We start from the raw sequence: 17,677 nt of genomic DNA, 5'->3' as shown, positions 1-17,677 counted from the left end.
AGTCTGACCAATGTCATCTGCTGACACTTACTGATAATTATGGTAATGCAAACTAAAAACTCTCTAAAGAGACAACTACAGATGGGGTTTTCGAGAAATAATAAAGGACAATGACTAAGTATTTTAAACGTTGAAGCAGAGAGGGTATGGAGATCCTTGTTCTTTTGTGAAAGGTAAATGGAAAAAGGTGCTTTTGCTTTGTTATCACTGCCATTTTCTAAGTGTGATCCTCTGATCAGCAACATCACCCAGAATCACCTGGGGATTTATGAGAAATGTAAATTATCAAGCCCAACCCTAGACTTACTAAATCAGTAAGTGAAGTCATAGAAGCCTAGCAATATGTTTTAACAAGTCCTCCAGGTGACTGCGGTGTATCCTCAAGTATAAGATCTACTGTGCTTAAAAGTTAATAAGGTCATGGTTGGTCTGTGAGCCTATAATGAAATCTCATGTTGGATTTACCTTCTAGCCCTATTAGGACCTAATAAAGGAGAAACGTTAGCTGTCACCAGACGAGACAGCTTACAGTAAAAATGACCTTGGTAAACTGTAACTGGACTGGTGAGACTGGAAAACATTGGAGGCAGAAATGGCACCCCACTCCAGTACTCTTGCCTGGGAAGCCCCATGGACAAAGGAGCCTGGTGAGTTACAGTCCACGGGGTCACAAAGGGTCGGACACGACTGAGCGACCGCACCTGCGTATGTGTGCGCGTTCCCAACAGCCTTATCAGCTTATCCCAGGGCTCTAATCTTTGGATGAAGATCAAACGGCCCACGCCCTTCAGCCAGATTATGCATACTGGAAAAGGCATCATTTAAAGGACTATCTATCCCAGATAAAAGGACCATCACCAGGTGCTCTTAACTAGCTCATGCACAGGGAAACGAAAGCACTTGTCTCTTGAATTCATGTTTCTCACTTAAGGAAAGTCTCTGCTCTGAACTGGTCTAGAGTAAGGACTGCTGACCCCAAATGCAGACCCACACTAGGAGGAGGAGACAACAGCAACGGTAGGCAGCTGACCCAACCATCTGGACCTGTAAGATCAATCCCACTGAAAGAACTGTCTACCAAATGTGTGTCTCTCTAGCAACACTGAAAGTTATTGTTTTACTTCTAACCATACTGTTGCCCTCAGTGTTTAGGATGGTGAGAAAACTCTCAAATGAAGTCGTGACCGAGAATTGTGAATTATCTTAACCACTTGTGACATGTTTCACCGCAAGTCTACTGCGAGAATTTTATAAAGTTTTAAAATAAAGTTGTAATTCAGTGTAATTGGTAAAATGTATAGCCTATAGATACTTCTCCATTAGAAAAAAGAAAAAGACTGGGAAAAACTCTAAGCACCTGGTAGAAAGCCACCGCTGGGAGCCTCTAGGTACCATGGTTCTTGTGGCTAACTGTGTCCCTTTCTACTGCTCTGTGCATGTGGGGCTATTACAAAAGATACTGGTTCTCATATGGAACCTAGAGCATTTAAGTCAGGGTAGTCCTCACTTAACCATTTGACTTGTTCCCTCGTACCTGAACAGTCACTTGGCAGGAAAGAAGGGTGGGCAGAGAATGGCCCTGGCCTAATGAGTGCCTATTCTGGAGGTACGAGCCTGCTGCTGCTGTGGTGTCCTGGCCTCTGATCTTCAAGTGAAGCCCACGCCAAGTGAGGCCAATTACCTGAGTATGAAATGTCTAACTGGATCTGAGACCATCTACAGTGGTCAGTGTAATTCCTTTCTGCCTTTCGTATTGCTGTTGCTATGAACTGTAACCTCAGAAGACAGTACTGTTATTATTTTGTATCAACATACTTATTTACATATACCTTAATATTTACTCTTGCTGTTGTTTTCTTTGCTTTTTTCTGAGTTTCTAACTGGAATAGTTTTCCTTCTGTCTGAAAGAAATCCCTTAAGGACTTTTAATGCCAGTCTGCTGATAACATGTATCTTTCAGTTTCTGGTGGTCTAAAACCTTTATCTAAACTTCATAAAAAAATCAAGGTATAATATAAATGGAAATGCTCAGACCTTAGGTATAACATTCAGTTTTGACTATTACTTAAAGACACAGAAAACATTAAACACTCCAGAATGTTCTTTCAAGCTGCTTCCCAATCAACCCCTTCCCCTGACAAAGCAATTCACTCTTCTGATTTCTACCACCAGAGGTTAATTTTGCCTGATTTCGTATAGTTGGGAATCATACACTATACATTTTTTTGTGTCCAGTGACTTAATAGCACAGTATTTCTGAGATTCACCAGTATGGATATAGGATCTTTCTTGTCGAATAGTATCCACTGTATAAATATAATACTGATTATCTATTCTCTTATTGATGGGTATCTGTTTCCAGGTTTTTGGCTGTTATAAATAAATCTGCTGTGAACATTTTTTAACAAGTATTTTGTGGACATAGTTTTCATGGGGTTTCTCTGGTGGCTCAGACAGTAAAGAATACGCCTGCAGTGGAGGAGACCCAGGTTCAATCTCTGGGTAAGGAAGATCCCCTGGAGAATGGAATGGCTACTCCCTCCAGTACTCCTGCCTGGAGAATCAGAGGAGCATGGACTTGCAAAGAGTCAGACATGACTGACTGACACTTTCACTTTTTATTAAGTACCAGGCAGTAAAATACTGGATCATATATGCTTAGCTTTTTAATAAGCTATCAGACTGTCTTCCAAATAGCTGTACTATTTTATATTCTCACTAGCAATGTATCAGAGTTCTGGTTGCTCCATATCATCTCAAATTATCAATTTTTTCATTTTAGCCCCTCTGTTTCTTGCTTCAAACTTTAAAAAAAAAAATGAGTATAGCTGTATCTGCTGTCCTTTTTTACTGTATGATGTATTTTTCATCTTTGTATTTTCAGCCTTTCTGTGTCCTAATATTTGAAGAATTTCTCTTATAAGCAGCATATAGTTGGATTTAAAAAAAATCCATTCCATACAAAATGCTTTAATGATAAATCTTTTCTGAAGCTAACTAATGATATACTTATCTACTATTTTACTATCTGTGGTCTATTTTTATGTACTTTTTACCTTTCTTAATTTTCTTTGGATTAATCAAATGTTTTACATTATTTCATTCTCCTTCCACTGAATTACATTTTAAAACCATTTTTAGTAGTTAGCCTGGAACTTAAAACACACATTTTTATTACAGTCCAATGCAAACTTTCTTTTATGACTTGGCCGATACCAATTAGAACTTTTAGACTCCATTTATTTCTCTGCCATCGTTTATGTTACTGTTACCACGAATTTTGGTTATATATAAAGGTGAAGCTCCTCAGGGCAGTGCAGTTATCATTTTGTACAATTAGTATTCATTTATATTTTCTTTCCAGTGTCCTTTCCCTCTGGCATGCCCATATTTCTGTCTGGGATCATTTTTCTGAAGAACTCCCTTTAATTTTTATTTCAGTGCAAGCCTACTGGTGCCAAGGTCTCTGAATTTTTATTGAACACCTATCTATTTCATTTTAATTTCTAAAGAATATTTTTGCTGGAAAAGAATTCTAGGTTTGCAGTTTTCTTTTTTAGTACCTTAAAGATGTCATTGCATTGGCTGCTAGTTTTTATCATTTCCACTGAGACGCTGCCGGTTTTACTGTTGCTCCTTTTGAAAGGCACTGTGGTGGATTAAAGATCCACCATTAAAGATGGACCGTAGTCTTTGCACTACCAGCAGGTGAAGGATATCTCCCTTGCCCTGGGACTTGCTTTGACGGATGGAACTCGTAAAGGCGCTGCTGTTCCAGCTCTCTGCATGGGTTCTGAAAGGCCTGGATGCTTTTGCTCTCAGTCTCTTGGAGCCCTGAGACACCAGGTAAAAAGGTCCAGCTTCTCTGCTGGAGAGTCTGCTTGGAGAGAGACAATATACAGCTGTGTCTCATCTATTGCAACCACTCCAGATTTCTTTGGTGGTCAGCCCCAATTGAGACTCCATATGTTTGTGGTTGCATGGATGATTCCAAGTCAGATCAGAAGGAAATCCAGCTCAGGTTGCAGGGTCTTGAGCAAATAATAGTTTTGTTTTAAGCCACTCAATTCTGGCCTAATTTATTAAGCAAAAAAGATAACTAAAAACAATATCTGGTATCAAGAACAGACTGCTGCCATAATAGAAACTTAGAGCCATGCTGACAGTACTCTGGGGAATGGGTTGAGGATATTGCTGAAGGAACAGCAACAAGACCATTAATGCAGGCTGGAAGAGCACTGAGGAAACTGCTCCTAGAGGCTGGAGGAGAGGCATCATCACCTATTGGCAAAACAAACAGGGAGGCTCTATCTGGAATATAGGAAAATACCTAAAGATGTTGTGGATCTGGCTAGGGAGGCTTTGAGGAAGAATGCTGAAAGTGACAAATGGTTTTTTAAATGTCACCCATAATAAAGCATTAAAAGAGGAGAACTAAACAAGGAACTGCACAGTTTCCAAGCAGAATTTAGAGAAAATGCTTCCAAACTGGGACTTGCAAGGTTAGAAAATGAAACTTCCTCATCTCAATTACCAGCTTCTCCAGTCAGCACAAGGTTTTGACAAAAAAAAAAAAAAAAAAAATCAAATCCAGATGCTACCAGTAAAACTACGGCCTCAGGATCAAGATCACATCAAAAACACAGCAGTAAGACCCTCTGTTACTCCACCTCAGAAAGATCTGCGTCTTAAGTTAAGTCTCGTGGGCTGTCAGACAAAAGGCATTTAAGAATCTTAAAGGTATTGTCCTGGACTCATGTTTGAAGCAGACGGGGCCTTCTTGAAGAGATCTGTGGGTGTGGCTTTTGCCTCTTGGAATGGCTTGTAATCTGAAAGTCCACAAAGTTTTACAAAGTTGTGCCAAGGATACCCAGGCAGCAGGCTGAGGAAGCGCTTTAGCTGCAAATACAGGACACTTCTAAGGAAAAGGAAAGGCAGCCTCGAGAGAAGAGCTGAGAAACAGAACAGGAAGCTAACCCCAGGGAACCAAAACAGGCCCTAATCAAGGACTATTTCCTACCCTGGAATTGGGGGAACTGGTGACAACTGGCCATGTGAATTTCAGAACTGCCATGCAACAGTGATGGCTGTGTGCATTTCCTCTCCTTTAAACTGACGTGATTACCCTTCCCTACCACACTGCCACAGTCATACTGGAAGCTGAGTACACTCTTTTAATCACTGTTATATCACCTCTTCAATATCATATAAGTGGACAGATTCTTAACCATAAAGTAAGAAAACAAAGTTTTGCAAATATCCTGTTTCATGACTTCAGAAAAAAGATATTTCAAGATATGGTTCCTACCCATGATCCAAACTACCAAATATTCTTTATTCACCAGAAGATGAAACTTTGACTTATTTCTCATACCTGGATTCCAAAGTTCTTAGTAGCATCACCTGAATCTATCCATGGTAGACTAAAAACGAGAAAACTGACCACATAAATTTAAGCACAGAAAGTAAACAAAGCAGCAAAAAAGAATAGTAACCATGTAATGGAAAAAGTCACAGAAAAATGATTAAAATATTCTGTGTGGGGTTATTTCACATCATCCTTTTAGTTACCAAGTGCTAAAAAACTAACCAAAGAGGTTAGGGCCACTTAATGGCAAATAATCTGGAAAAGTTAGAAAGTGCGTAACAGTTTATAGCTTTCCTACAGAGTGACTTACCTTTTCCAAAACTTTGGCAATTCTGGTGCCAATTTGTTCAAGTGACTGTTGCGGATATTGATCTTTGCCAAGATTCTGCAATACCTGGTTCAGGGAGGGAGATGACAGATTAGAGGAATGACAATGAGGCGAGGTCTGATGACGCTGCTGACACCGAGCTGGGCATTGTGCCGTGGGTGCAGACTGTATCTGGGGGCGCCTGCTGTGGTCCTGTTGCTAAGGCATTTTGTGGAAGACACACTGAAGGCCATTACCATTCCCTCAGCCCTCTCTCGCTTAACAAAGGTTATAGGCAGTAAAACACATTCGTTATAGCATTACAAAAAGTAGAGTACATAAAGAAAACAAAAAGCGCTTGTAATTGTATCACCCAGACACAGCCACTGTTAGGATCGCTTATGTATCTTTCAGATACTTTTCTATGTACACATGTATCATTACTTTCCCAGATTGTGTACTATGGGATCACACTGTAAACTATCACCTACATTTTCACACAATATAGTCAAAAAATTTCAAGTCAATAACTATATTTCTCATGTATCTTTCTTAATGGCTCTTATTGTATAATAGCTTATATCTACACCAAAACTTATTTAACATATCCTCTACTGCTGGATATTTGTGGCATGTTTTCTGATTATTCCTCTATGTACACTCTTTGCTAGATATATGCTGGGTCTGCCCTCCTTCCCTCCCTTCTTAAGAATGTCAACAGGAGAATTAACTGTCCCAAGTATTTCTCACAAAGAGCCTCCGTCCAGTGACAAGCAGAATGCTACCCATCTGGAGTAATGAATCAGAATTATAATTTTCTGGTCATAAAAAAAGCATACATTCAGTCACAGGGCCTGAAAGAAATCAGGCTTTTCCTAAAGCCATCTAGACAACAGCCATCTGAAAAAGGCAAAAAAACCTGGCCTGGCCACTGGCGCTTTCGCTATCAGCTGCATCATAACTGTATGGCAAAAACTACAGACTGGCTGAATATAGCTCTGGCTGAACAGAGCACTCACCTCTGTTAACTGGCTCTCACCCGTGTAGTGTAGGCTGGCTCGGTTGGACACCCCCTGCAAGTGGTCCAGGGTGTGCATGCTCGTCGGGAGATTGCCATTGCAAACAGGTTCCATCGCTGGCTGCTGTATTGGAGTGGCAAAGTCTATGTGTTCTGTGATGCTGAAAAATGGAGAGGACCACCTTAGCCACAGAAAAGTTAAGTGGGTGGGGACAAAGTATTACTCATTTGCTGACCATAACTGCAATATATAAATAGAACTATCTGGAACCACAGAATCTCAAAATGGAAGCGATTTCTGGAGCTATTTAGTCTGGCCTCTCACTTTATAGGTACAAGGACTCCAGTGCCTGGTACTGACTGTTTGCTGACTGTGTGAGTAGAGGTTGTGCCCTCGGTCAGAGCAGCAGCGTTGGGATCTGAGTCCTGAGCTCAGTCTTTTCTCAAGCTGCCTCCTTTCTACCCATCAAGGTGTCTGATCTCCTCACTGCTGCTGGCCACTTTTTCTCACTGGGGAGGTTTTAAACCAGGTAGGTTTTCTTCTAGGATTTCTTTTCCAGGGTACAGATAGTAATAAATAACCAGAAGTGGTTCCTATCTTTCATTTTCCCTCTATGCACAGAGGCATACTTGTCCCCACAGGAAAAGCTCCCTAAAGTTTAGACCGTAAATGTTACACAGATCCAGCTATTCATTGTATCCATGTATAAGATGTAAGCACTTCCCTTCATGGTTCCAAAGTGGTCACTTTCCTGCTATATACTGGCCAAATGTTTTACTCTACCATATATACTGATGTGGCAATTTGACACTGGCAAATTTTGCTTCTAGCTACTTAAAGAAGTTGACCATATATTAATATGAAAACATTCATTCATTATTTATTCAGTCTATCACATGTCAGATATCAGAGTTATAATAATTAACAAAACATACCCAGTCCCCACTGTCATGATGCTCACTGTCTTGTGATAGTTATTACAGATGGGATGAGTTATAAAAGATAAAAACACAGTAGTGTCAGTTTCCTAGAGGGGGTGTACATTTCCTCTGTGCTGATGGAGGAGGGAGGTAGTTTGTGAAGGATTTCCTGAGGAGGAAAGATGTGAAGACCAGAAGGAGGAAAATGAATTGAGTAGGGAGGGAGAAGATGCTGAGAAGACCACCACAGGCAAAGGCAGCACACGTGTGAAGGCCTGGCAGGAGGGAGGGCAGAGCTGAAGATGGAAAGACACGTGGGGAGCAGTCATGAAGGGCTCTGTGGGCCACTGTAAACAGCAGTATTTACAAGTTGTTAGAGCAGTTTAAGAATTATTTGACTTCTATCTGAGGAACAATTCTGAGTACTATGGAGAGAATGGATTGAGGAGATACAAGAATGAATAAAGCAGCAACAGGGATGAAGAAAAGCAAGCAGTTTTGAAAAATACTCAAAGGGTAAAAATGACAAGAACTGGTAACAGACTGGATTGGCGGGGTAAGGGTAACTCCTGGGTTTCTGGCCTAAGCACTTCTGGGAGCTATTTACTAAGAGCAAGAAATAGAAAACAAACAGAACAAAGATTTTTTGGGGGAAAGGAGAATGGACAAGAAAAGGGTGAGTTTAGTTTTCCTGAGCTTGAAGTGCTGGAGAGAGAGCTAGGCAGAGAGGCCAACTGGAGAGACAACTTAAGGGATTTGAAGAAAGGTCTAGTCTGGAGATTCAGATTTGGGAGTTATCAACATATCAGTGACAGAAGTTTTGGACTCTGACTAGGAATGATTTTAAAATAAGGTTTAGTGGTAAATCTTAGGGAATTGCAATGCTTAAAAGGTAAAAAAAAAAAAAAAAAAAAGTGGGGGCCAACGAAAGAGAATGAGCATCCAGGAAGAAAAGCAGTTATCAGAGAGGCACCTGGCCTGCTTGTGTCCTGGGAGGTGCTCACAGATGTGGATTTGCTCTGACTCCCTTTTCAAGCACATGATGCCAGTGAGGTTTCATGCTTTAATGGAGAGCGCCAGTCTTTAATTTAAACTAAGTCCTCTGTGACTGGATCGATAGAAGGCAGGGGAGCAGGCACAGAGAGGAGGGCACCCAGACCATGTTGGGACCATGAGCTGAGTCCATCCCAGGCATCCTCGGAACCACCAACCCCAGGAAGGATGACTCTATGGCAGCTGCTGACAAAGAAGGGCATCCCTAAAGTCAGCCAGGGCCCAGTGGGATCACTGGTACACAGATGCCGTGAAAGAGGGAGAGCTTTAAGATACTCACTCAATGTTTTTTGAAGAAACTGCAAGCCAGGTACTCACGATGGCTGTCAGCTCTACCCAGCGGAGCTTGAGGCACTCGTCCGGGCTGGGCCACCCCAGACTCTGGTAGTCACGCTTTTTTCCTAGAAGGAAAGTACATCATCTGTCAACACAATGGCAAAGACCCAAAGACACATATAGTGTCTTATGCCCTGGTGGTTACTTCATTCAGACTGGTGTATCGGAGGTGCCAGTCATCCTTCTAGTCTAGAATTTCTACCACTTACAGAACTGACAAAAGTCTTTGTCATTCACAGCGATGGGAGTAACGGTCATCATTGAGGAAAGCCTTGTTTTCAAAGATAAGATGACGAAGTAAAAGTGAATGAGTCCTTCACTGGATTTAAGACTGAGATGAGGGTTAAAATACTCTTCAGTGTTAACATTTTACCAAACTTAATTTTCACCTTTCTACATTTTGATTCTATAAAGACAGCTCTAGGTCAGGAGAAGCTGACGCGTCTAATGCAGGCTTCTTAACCTGGCACTACTGACACTGTGAGCGTTGCCCTGGGCCCTGGAGGATGTCTCACAGTGTCCCCAGCCTCTACACAACAGACGTCAGCAGGACCTTCCCTGAGGTGTGACAACCAAAAGTGTCTCCAGAGACCGTCAAGTGTTCCTTGGGAGGGCAAAGCCACTCCTGGCAGAGAAGCTGTTGTGAAGAAGGGCAGTGCGATACAAAATAATGATGACAGCGAAAGGTGATCACTTATTTCCAGTGCACTTACTGTGTTGTGTGTTCAGGTCCTGTGCTAAATGCTTTTCATCTGTAACCTCAGGAGGCAGGTTTTAATCCCTGTTTCTCGAATGAGAAAATGGAGGCTCAAGGGAAATCAAGCGACCTGCCCAGGGTCACCCGGCTACTAGGGGGCAGCACCGCGATTCAGATCCAGGTCTCTTTGACTATAACATGCACGCTACCAGTCATGCTATTTAAAGCTTTCTTGGGCCTTTAAGGCTCTGTTTCCTGATCACTGGTACACAGATGCCATGAAAGAGGGAGAGGTACCTTCAAAGGTACCTTTTGGGTGTAGGCTCTTTACTTAGATAAACCCCCAAGAAAAGAGCAGATCTAAGTCTTATCTGGGAAGGATTCTTCTGAAGAAATTCCAATGGAATGGATAGGAAGGAGAACTTTGGTAATGTATAGCTCTTTCTATACTGTAGGAATTTACCAACAATAGAAAACGTTTAAGATAGAGGCAGGGCTTTAGATTTAGATTTTAATAAAAGAGAAAAAAAAAGTTAGGAAGAGTTTCAAATGAACCCTGTTTAAATAAATAACAAGAGAATTAAACCATAACTTTCACAATACAACTTATTTTTCCTTTCTGTTTAAGAAATTCGCTTGGAAAATATTTTGTTGCTCAGTCATGTTCGACTCTCTGCAGCCCCATGGACTGCAGCACGCCAGGTTCCCGGTCCTTCACCATCTCCCGGAGCTTGCTCAAACTCATGTCCATTGAGTCAGTGATGCCATATTTATTGAGCAGCTATTATATGGGGCTGGGAACTGTATTGAAACACTAGGGATACAGAGAGGAACAATAAAAGGGCCTGCCCTTGAGTGCACAGTTTAGTGAGGAAGGCAAACATAAATTATTAGAACACAACAGGGTAAGTGCCACAGTGAAGGCAGAGAGCAGCTGTACAGAGGAGAAAGAAACTGATGCTGCCTCAAGGGGCAACGAAGAGATGGCACTGGAGTTTGAAGTTTAAGGATGAGTGACATCTTAGCACCGCGGAGGTGGAAGAAGTACATCCTAGGTGGAGGGAAGAGCATGTGCAAAGACAAGGAGGTGAAACAAGAGCATGATTGGTTCAGGGAACGGTGCTGAAGGGGAGACAGAGGCTCGGTTGTAAATGGTCTTGTGCGCCACCCTAGAAAGTGTGGTCTTTATGCTGCAGGCACTGGGGAGCCTTTAAGCCCAACTCTCACCACACTGTTCACAAGGATGTCATAAGACACTCTAAGTGCTTTGCTTAAATCCAATTACATTATGTATATGGCACTTCCCTGGTCTTCTAGTCTAGTAGACCTCACCAAAGTGGGAAATGAAGTCAATTATGCATTATCAGTTTTATTAATTCTTAGAAAATCAACAATGACCCTTCATCTCTGAGACTCTTCCCCCATGGGCTCACAAAGGACTAGTTTAATAATCTGCTTTACCACCATGTAAGGATTTATCACAAATCTTATCACTCGGCAGTGGACAGAATCTATAGTTGGTTGAAAACTGGGATACTGAACCTCTGCAGTCTTCTCTTACCTCTTCCACACTAGAGAACTTTGGGCATGAGTGAAAGTAAATAGTTTTATGATCTTATTTGCAAGTACATTCAGTGCCCTACCCAACCCCACCTATTTGAATCCACTTAAAATTGCCTAAGTGCTCCTCTATCCTCTCAACCATACTGAGCTTTAATTTTCACTTTTACAAGAAATTTTTAGTTTTTGTTTGTAAAAGTAATATAGGCTTATTTTAAGAAAATTTAAAAATGGAAAAAAAAAACATAGAAAATGAAAATCACCTGTAGCCCTATTAGCATCCAGAGATGACCATTTATGACGTTTTAGTGTAAAATTGAGGTATCTTCAATATATGCTACTCTATAAAGTGCTTTTGTTCACTTGCTAAATTACAGACACCTTGGTTGCACAGTACAGGGCAGGAACATGCTGTGGTTTAGGCAACTGTCATCATTTAGGTATTTTTCAGATTTTTATTACGATAAGCAGCGTGATGATCAGTGTCTTTATATGTATATCTGTTGCACTTATAAGATTCAGTTCAGTTCAGTCACACAGTCGTATCTGACTCTGTGACCCCATGAATCGCAGCACACCAGGCCTCCCTGTCCATCACCATCTCCCAGAGTTCACTCAAACTCACATCCATTGAGTCGGTGATGCCACCCAGCCATCTCATCTTCTGTCGTCCCCTTTTCCTGCCCCAACCCTTCCCAGCATCAGAGTCTTTTCCAATGAGTCAGCTCTTCGCATGAGGTGGCCAAAGTACTAGAGTTTCAGCTTTAGCATCATTCCTTCCAAAGAACACCCAGGATCTCCTTTAGAATGGACTGGCTGGATCTGGTTGCAGTCCAAGCGACTCTCAAGAGTCTTCTCCAACACCACAGTTCAAAAGCATCAATTCTTCAGCGCTCAGCTTTCTTCACAGTCCAACTCTCACATCCATACATGACCACTGGAAAAACCATAGCCTTGACTAGACGGACCTTAGTCGGCAAAGTAATGTCTCTGCTTTTGAATATGCTTAGAAGATTATTTAGGGTAAATCACTAGAAGTAGAACTGTTGGTATATTTAAAAATTTTCTGATGTATCTAGTCAAACTATCCCAAAATTCATTTTATTAAATCTCACTGTGTATTATACAAAGACAATCTGACAAGCCGAAACGGCATGTTACATTTTACGTCTGCATTTCCTTGACTGCTCGAGAGGCTAAACATTTAAACCATTGGAGCGGCCGTGCGTGTGTCTGTGTGTGAGTGTGTTCTGCATATTTGGTGAACTGCCTATGTACTGTGCACATATTTTACTGAAATGCTGTGTTTTTTTCTATTGATTTGGAGGCGCTCTTTAAATGACACTGATATCCTTTGTTTATCATGTATTCTGTAAAAATATAGAAATATTCTGCAAAAAATACTGTTTCAATTCTTTGTCTATTTTGTAGTGTTTTCTGATGCCAGAATTACTTTTTTCTTTTTCTCTGTGCTTTAGAAAGTCCTTTTTCACCTTGAAAGTATGTAACTATCCATTTAAATTTTCCTCTTTAATGTATTTATTATTATTACGTTTACTATTTAAACCATTGGAAGTTTCACTGCTATAATGACTGATGTTTTATAGTTTGAGTATCTTTTTCGTTGCTACTGCACATAGGCTTATTAGAGCAAGTGCCACTTTCTTCCCATAATCTGCTAACACATGCTATCTTCCTTAAACAGTAAAACTACTTTATATTTCAACTCCAGTCATGCCAAAATGTCCTTTTTGGTGTCCTTAGTATTTCTGTCAAGTCACAGATCATTCTGAGATTTAGCTAAGATTACCTCATCCCTTATATTTTATTACGTGCTCTCTGCTTTCAGCTTTGGCTACTGCTGCTGCTAAGTCGCTTCTTTCGTGTCCGACTCTGTGCAACCCCACAGACGGCAGCCCACCAGGCTCCCCCGTCCCTGGGACTCTCCAGGCAAGAACACTGGAGTGGGTTGCCATTTCCTTCTCCAATGCATGAAAGTGAAAAGTGAAAGGGAAGTCGCTCAGTCGTGTCCAACTTTGCGACCCCATGGACTGCAGCCCACCAGGCTCCTCTGTCCATGGGATTTTCCAGACAAGAGTACTGGAGTGGGTTGTCATTGCCTTCTCCGCAGCTTTGGCAAATACAATTTAAATTAGACACATTTTCATGAAGTTATCTTGAATTGTTAAATCTAACACAGTGAAAATATCCTTTTAAAAAAGGAGAAAAAAAATTAAAGAGAATTTTCTTTAAGAAATTCTATCACCACCATTTCACTGCTGGAAAAGAAAGTCAACTGTACTCATGGCAGTGGCCCTGAACCTGGAGTCCAAAGACAGATTTGGCATAACTATGAACCCTAAAAGTACATGCCACATTTTGATGTAAATGTATTTTTTTTCCCCTGGGGAGTAGTTCCAAAGCATTATCTAATACTTAAAGAGCTATCTAACACATAAAAAATTACTAGATAGTTAGTAATTATCAAGCCCTATGTGTTCAGTTAAAGCACTTTACATGTATAACCTTATAGAATACACACAACCACTCTATAAGATAGATGCAATTATCCCCATTTTATAGATAAGAAAAATGAGACAAAGGAACTAAATGGCAAAACTGGTGTCTGAACCCAAGGAGTCTGTCTCGAACCCACAGTTTTTTTTTAATACATTAAACTAAGCTGTCAAGGTAAGAAGTAATAGAGTATTTAAGTTCAAGATGGTAAGAACATAAGCCAAATGTTTAAAACAAACTTTTTATACCAATGACTGGCTTCCTGTTCAGTTGGCTCAATTACCTTTTCATGTGATCTACGTCTGCAGTCATGAACACACCCTTTGTGAGAACTGAAACAGTGAAATCCGAAAGAAGAAACTGGCATACTGAACATTCCAATCTACCTTGTGGCCCAGGGGATGCCACCTTTGGGCCAGTGATCTCCAGGTTTCCTTGGTTACGATGCACATTTTCTGTCTGACTTGATTCTACCTTTTTCCCAGAAGTTTTCTTATGATCTCCTTTGGGTTTCTTTACACGTTTGACCTGGAATGTGATCTGGGAAATGAAAACATGTTAGGGACAAATGAGATCAATTTTCACATCTGCCTGTGGCTGTGAGTATTGGTGGCTTTAAGAATAACCAGTCCTAACACAGTATTGTAAAGCAATTATCCTCCAATTAAAAAACAATAACCAGTACTGTGCAAGAGTTAAGTTCTTTCCTTCAGTTTAATTCTTAAAGGTCTAGATGAAAAATGTTTAGTGAAATAAACAAAATAACCTGGCCTTAAAGGATACAGAGGAAACTAAAACTTAAGATGTCTGAACTGGGCTGTTCGAAGCCTGCAGGCTTTGAGCGTGGCTTCACACCCATTTCCTCTAAAAGCCAACCCTACCCAAGGCACATGAAATGCTTCCAGCAGTACAATTCTCATGTGAAGGCTGACTAGGGCACGGAGTCGAGTGGCACACACCCAACAGATTACACTTGGCAAATTAGGAGCACTGCCCCCTACGCACTCTCAAGGACCTGGGCTACAAATTGGTAAGGACTGAGTTGGCAAACTCTTACCCATTCTGTCGCTTCATCATCTTCACTTCTGCAGTCTCCATAGCAAGAACTTCTGGCTACTCCATCCTGGGGGCCTTTCTTCAGTACTCGTATGCCCTGCAAGTCCAGACGCCGTCCCTTCATCTCCAGTGCTCCTCCAAAGCCTTCCAGGGGCCATGCCTGTTGAAATTCATCCACCAAGGCCAATATCTCTTCTGACATTTTTGTTTCATCTGAATTCTCCATCTCATCAGAACCATTGCTTTCCTCAACCACTGTGCCTGAAATTCAAGTGCAAGCATGCTAGTACAAGTTACGCAGTGATTCACGTACTTGAGTGACTCCAACCTTGCTTTCTGAGAAAAGTTTCGGCTCTGCTTAGAGGCACTTCTGTAGTCCATCTCCATAAAAATACCATTCAACATCTTCAGAATTCATAATATATCATTTTTGTCATCCAGCTTTTATAAAAAACTGGATTGAGAACAATGGCAGAAGCTAGATGGTAGGCAGTCATAGATTGTCACTAGTGAGCATGAAGATGGCTATTTTATGTGTATTTTGGGGGAGGGGGGAAAGGCCAACTTGCTCTAGATATAAGAAATAGATGGTAAAGAAGTTTATTATGATATATTATTTAATATATAGGATTCTTCAAGCTTTATTCAAATGGCATATGAAATATAGTTGTTAAGACCATACAGCCTAATTACCTTAACTGAACAATGATTTGTTTAGTGGAAAATTATCCTAATTCCACATGAAGGCTTTCATTTTCACTAATGGCTAATATAAGATATAACAATTTGCTAGTGTAATTTTTCTCTAAAATGGTTATCAAGATATTTATTATATTGCTAATGTTTCTTATGGAAAGACTCCCATGGATGTTTCTCAGTGCAATGGCCTAGTAAAAATTCTCTCTCCTGAGCAGTCAGTATGTTTCCATTATTATACACTGTAGGTTACACAACCTTACAAGCTCCCCTCTATGCCTAACTAGAAAGAAAGCTTAGGGCAAAATTAGTCTCAGTTTCTTAACAGAATGTTTTCCTTAAAAAAAAAAAAAAACTTTACTACTTAACTTTTGCTATTTTGAATAAATGGCTGAATCTTACACTGTGTTCTGTGACAGTTCTTTCTACTCCTTCTAAGAAGTATACAGAGTACAAAAACAAATAAAATGGAATGCTTCCTTCTATGATATGTGCCCAGTGGACGACCTGAGAGCTTGGGGTTGATGGCTCACAAATTGACAGTTTATGTTATGCCAGTACCCCAATAATCTTCAACTGGTAATCTGGCTTTTCAGTAATTTAGAACATGGTATTCATAAGGCCAAGGTTAGGAATCTCGTAACGGTATCAATAGACCTATAACCACAGTGAGTAACCCGTCTCAGAAATGCAGTTTCAGTCTCTGAGAAGTCTGAGAAAGCAGGCTGATTCCCATTACTAAAAACAACTTAAAGCTTTGAGCTCTTCTCACAGAAGGTCTGCAGCGTCACTCAGCTCTCCAATGGCATCTCTGTCTCCCATTCCACTTTCCAGAATAGAAAGTGGGAAGGTGGGCAGGGCTGTTGCCAAGCTGAGGAGTACCACTAGAAATCTATGTCATTTATTTCTTTGAAAAGCTATACGGCTCTTCCATTTGTTAACAAGTGACTACAAAATCTATTGCTATCCTTTCAAGTAACTTTGTTTTCTGAGCCAATATGATAATTTCTGTTGCTTAATATTATCATTAACGTTCTGAAACAAGTATAAAGTCAAACAGGGGTTGGCAAAGTCTTTTCCTTTAGGATATTTAGATAAGAATGGTTACTTGCCAAAATTATGCAGTCAGTAGTATAAATGTGGGGCTGACAAAGAGTTCTAAGTTTTAGTTTCTACCTTGTTTGCTCCTATATTCCAAATGTCCACAATTGCTCCTGGCACAGAGCAGGTGCGAACAGCTACAGAAACAATTAATGGGAACTCAGGAAAAATTTGTTTTGTGGTTCCTTGAGGATCTGCTGTTCCTGCTTTTGCCTTGTCCTTCTGGAAATTTGTCACGTGTTCAAGTACCGCCCACCTAGATGATAGGCAAGCGATGGAAAGGCAGGCATCACGTGTTTAGCATAGCGTCTAATACGCCATATAATTCACAAACTTCTCAGTACCGAAGCCAGGAAAGCAGCAGAAAAGGACTGCTATAGGGATTCCAACAGGAACTTAAATAGAATTGCTCGGCAGCTGACTTGTAGCAACAGCGTTGTCTCCAAGTCTTCCTCATGTTATTTTAGCTTCCTCTCCTTCCTTCTCTGGCTACCATGGGATACCCTGCACCTGGTTCTGGGACAGAAAAGAACTTTTGATAGATTTGGCCATGACCAAGAATACAGGATTAAAGAAAAGTGGCTTTTGGTCAAAGGAAGACAGCACATAAGTAATTCCCCAGTGCATAGTTAGAGCTGCAAATGGATGGAAGCCTTATTTCCACTCAAAAACTACTACTATTTAGAAAGTATTCATGTTGTTTAGTTGAAAAAACTTCCGCAAGCCCAGGTCCCAAAGATTAATACTTCCCTATGTCTTCAGTTCAGTTCAGTCCAGTCACTCAGTCATGTCCGACTCTTTGTGACCCCTTGAATCACAGTACGCCAGGCCTCCCTGTCCATCACCAACTCCTGGAGTTCACTCAGACTCACGTCTATTGAGTCAGTGATGCCATCCAGCCATATCATCCCCTGTCGTCCCCTTCTCCTCCTGCCCCCAATCCCTCCCAGCATCAGAGTCTTTTCCAATGAGTCAACTCTTCGCATGAGGTGGCCAAAGTACTGGAGCGTCAGCTTTAGCATCCTTCCAAAGAAATCCCAGGGTTGA

At 41.0% G+C, this 17,677-nt stretch overlaps 1 protein-coding gene and 1 long non-coding RNA gene across 5 annotated transcripts in view; one reads left to right on the top strand and one right to left on the bottom strand.

The window, feature by feature from the left end:
- The window catches only part of LOC138420633 (uncharacterized), a 70,620-nt gene extending 68,217 nt beyond the window's left edge, over positions 1-2,403 (top strand). The window contains exon 8 of the long non-coding RNA XR_011249254.1: positions 473-2,403. This is a non-coding gene — a long non-coding RNA (uncharacterized lncRNA). The remainder of the gene's footprint in view (positions 1-472) is intronic.
- The window catches only part of TTC17 (tetratricopeptide repeat domain 17), a 125,598-nt gene that overhangs the window by 25,004 nt on the left and 82,917 nt on the right, over positions 1-17,677 (bottom strand). For all 4 annotated transcript variants that reach the window (XR_011249252.1, XR_011249253.1, XM_069553943.1 and 1 more), the window contains 5 exons: positions 14,835-15,094; positions 14,164-14,317; positions 8,948-9,068; positions 6,695-6,854; positions 5,679-5,762 (listed from right to left, as the gene is read on the bottom strand). Coding sequence is in view for 2 of the 4 variants with exons in the window: in XM_069553943.1 (XP_069410044.1) it covers positions 5,679-5,762; positions 6,695-6,854; positions 8,948-9,068; positions 14,164-14,317; positions 14,835-15,094 (779 nt within the window). In the remaining 2 variants the exon portion in view is untranslated. The remainder of the gene's footprint in view (positions 1-5,678; positions 5,763-6,694; positions 6,855-8,947; positions 9,069-14,163; positions 14,318-14,834; positions 15,095-17,677) is intronic.

The sequence above is a fragment of the Ovis canadensis genome, chromosome 15, assembly GCF_042477335.2.
Source record: "Ovis canadensis isolate MfBH-ARS-UI-01 breed Bighorn chromosome 15, ARS-UI_OviCan_v2, whole genome shotgun sequence".
Taxonomy (NCBI): domain Eukaryota; kingdom Metazoa; phylum Chordata; class Mammalia; order Artiodactyla; family Bovidae; genus Ovis; species Ovis canadensis.
Note: the sequence above shows the minus strand (reverse complement) of the source record. Positions and strands in the feature narration are given on the sequence as shown.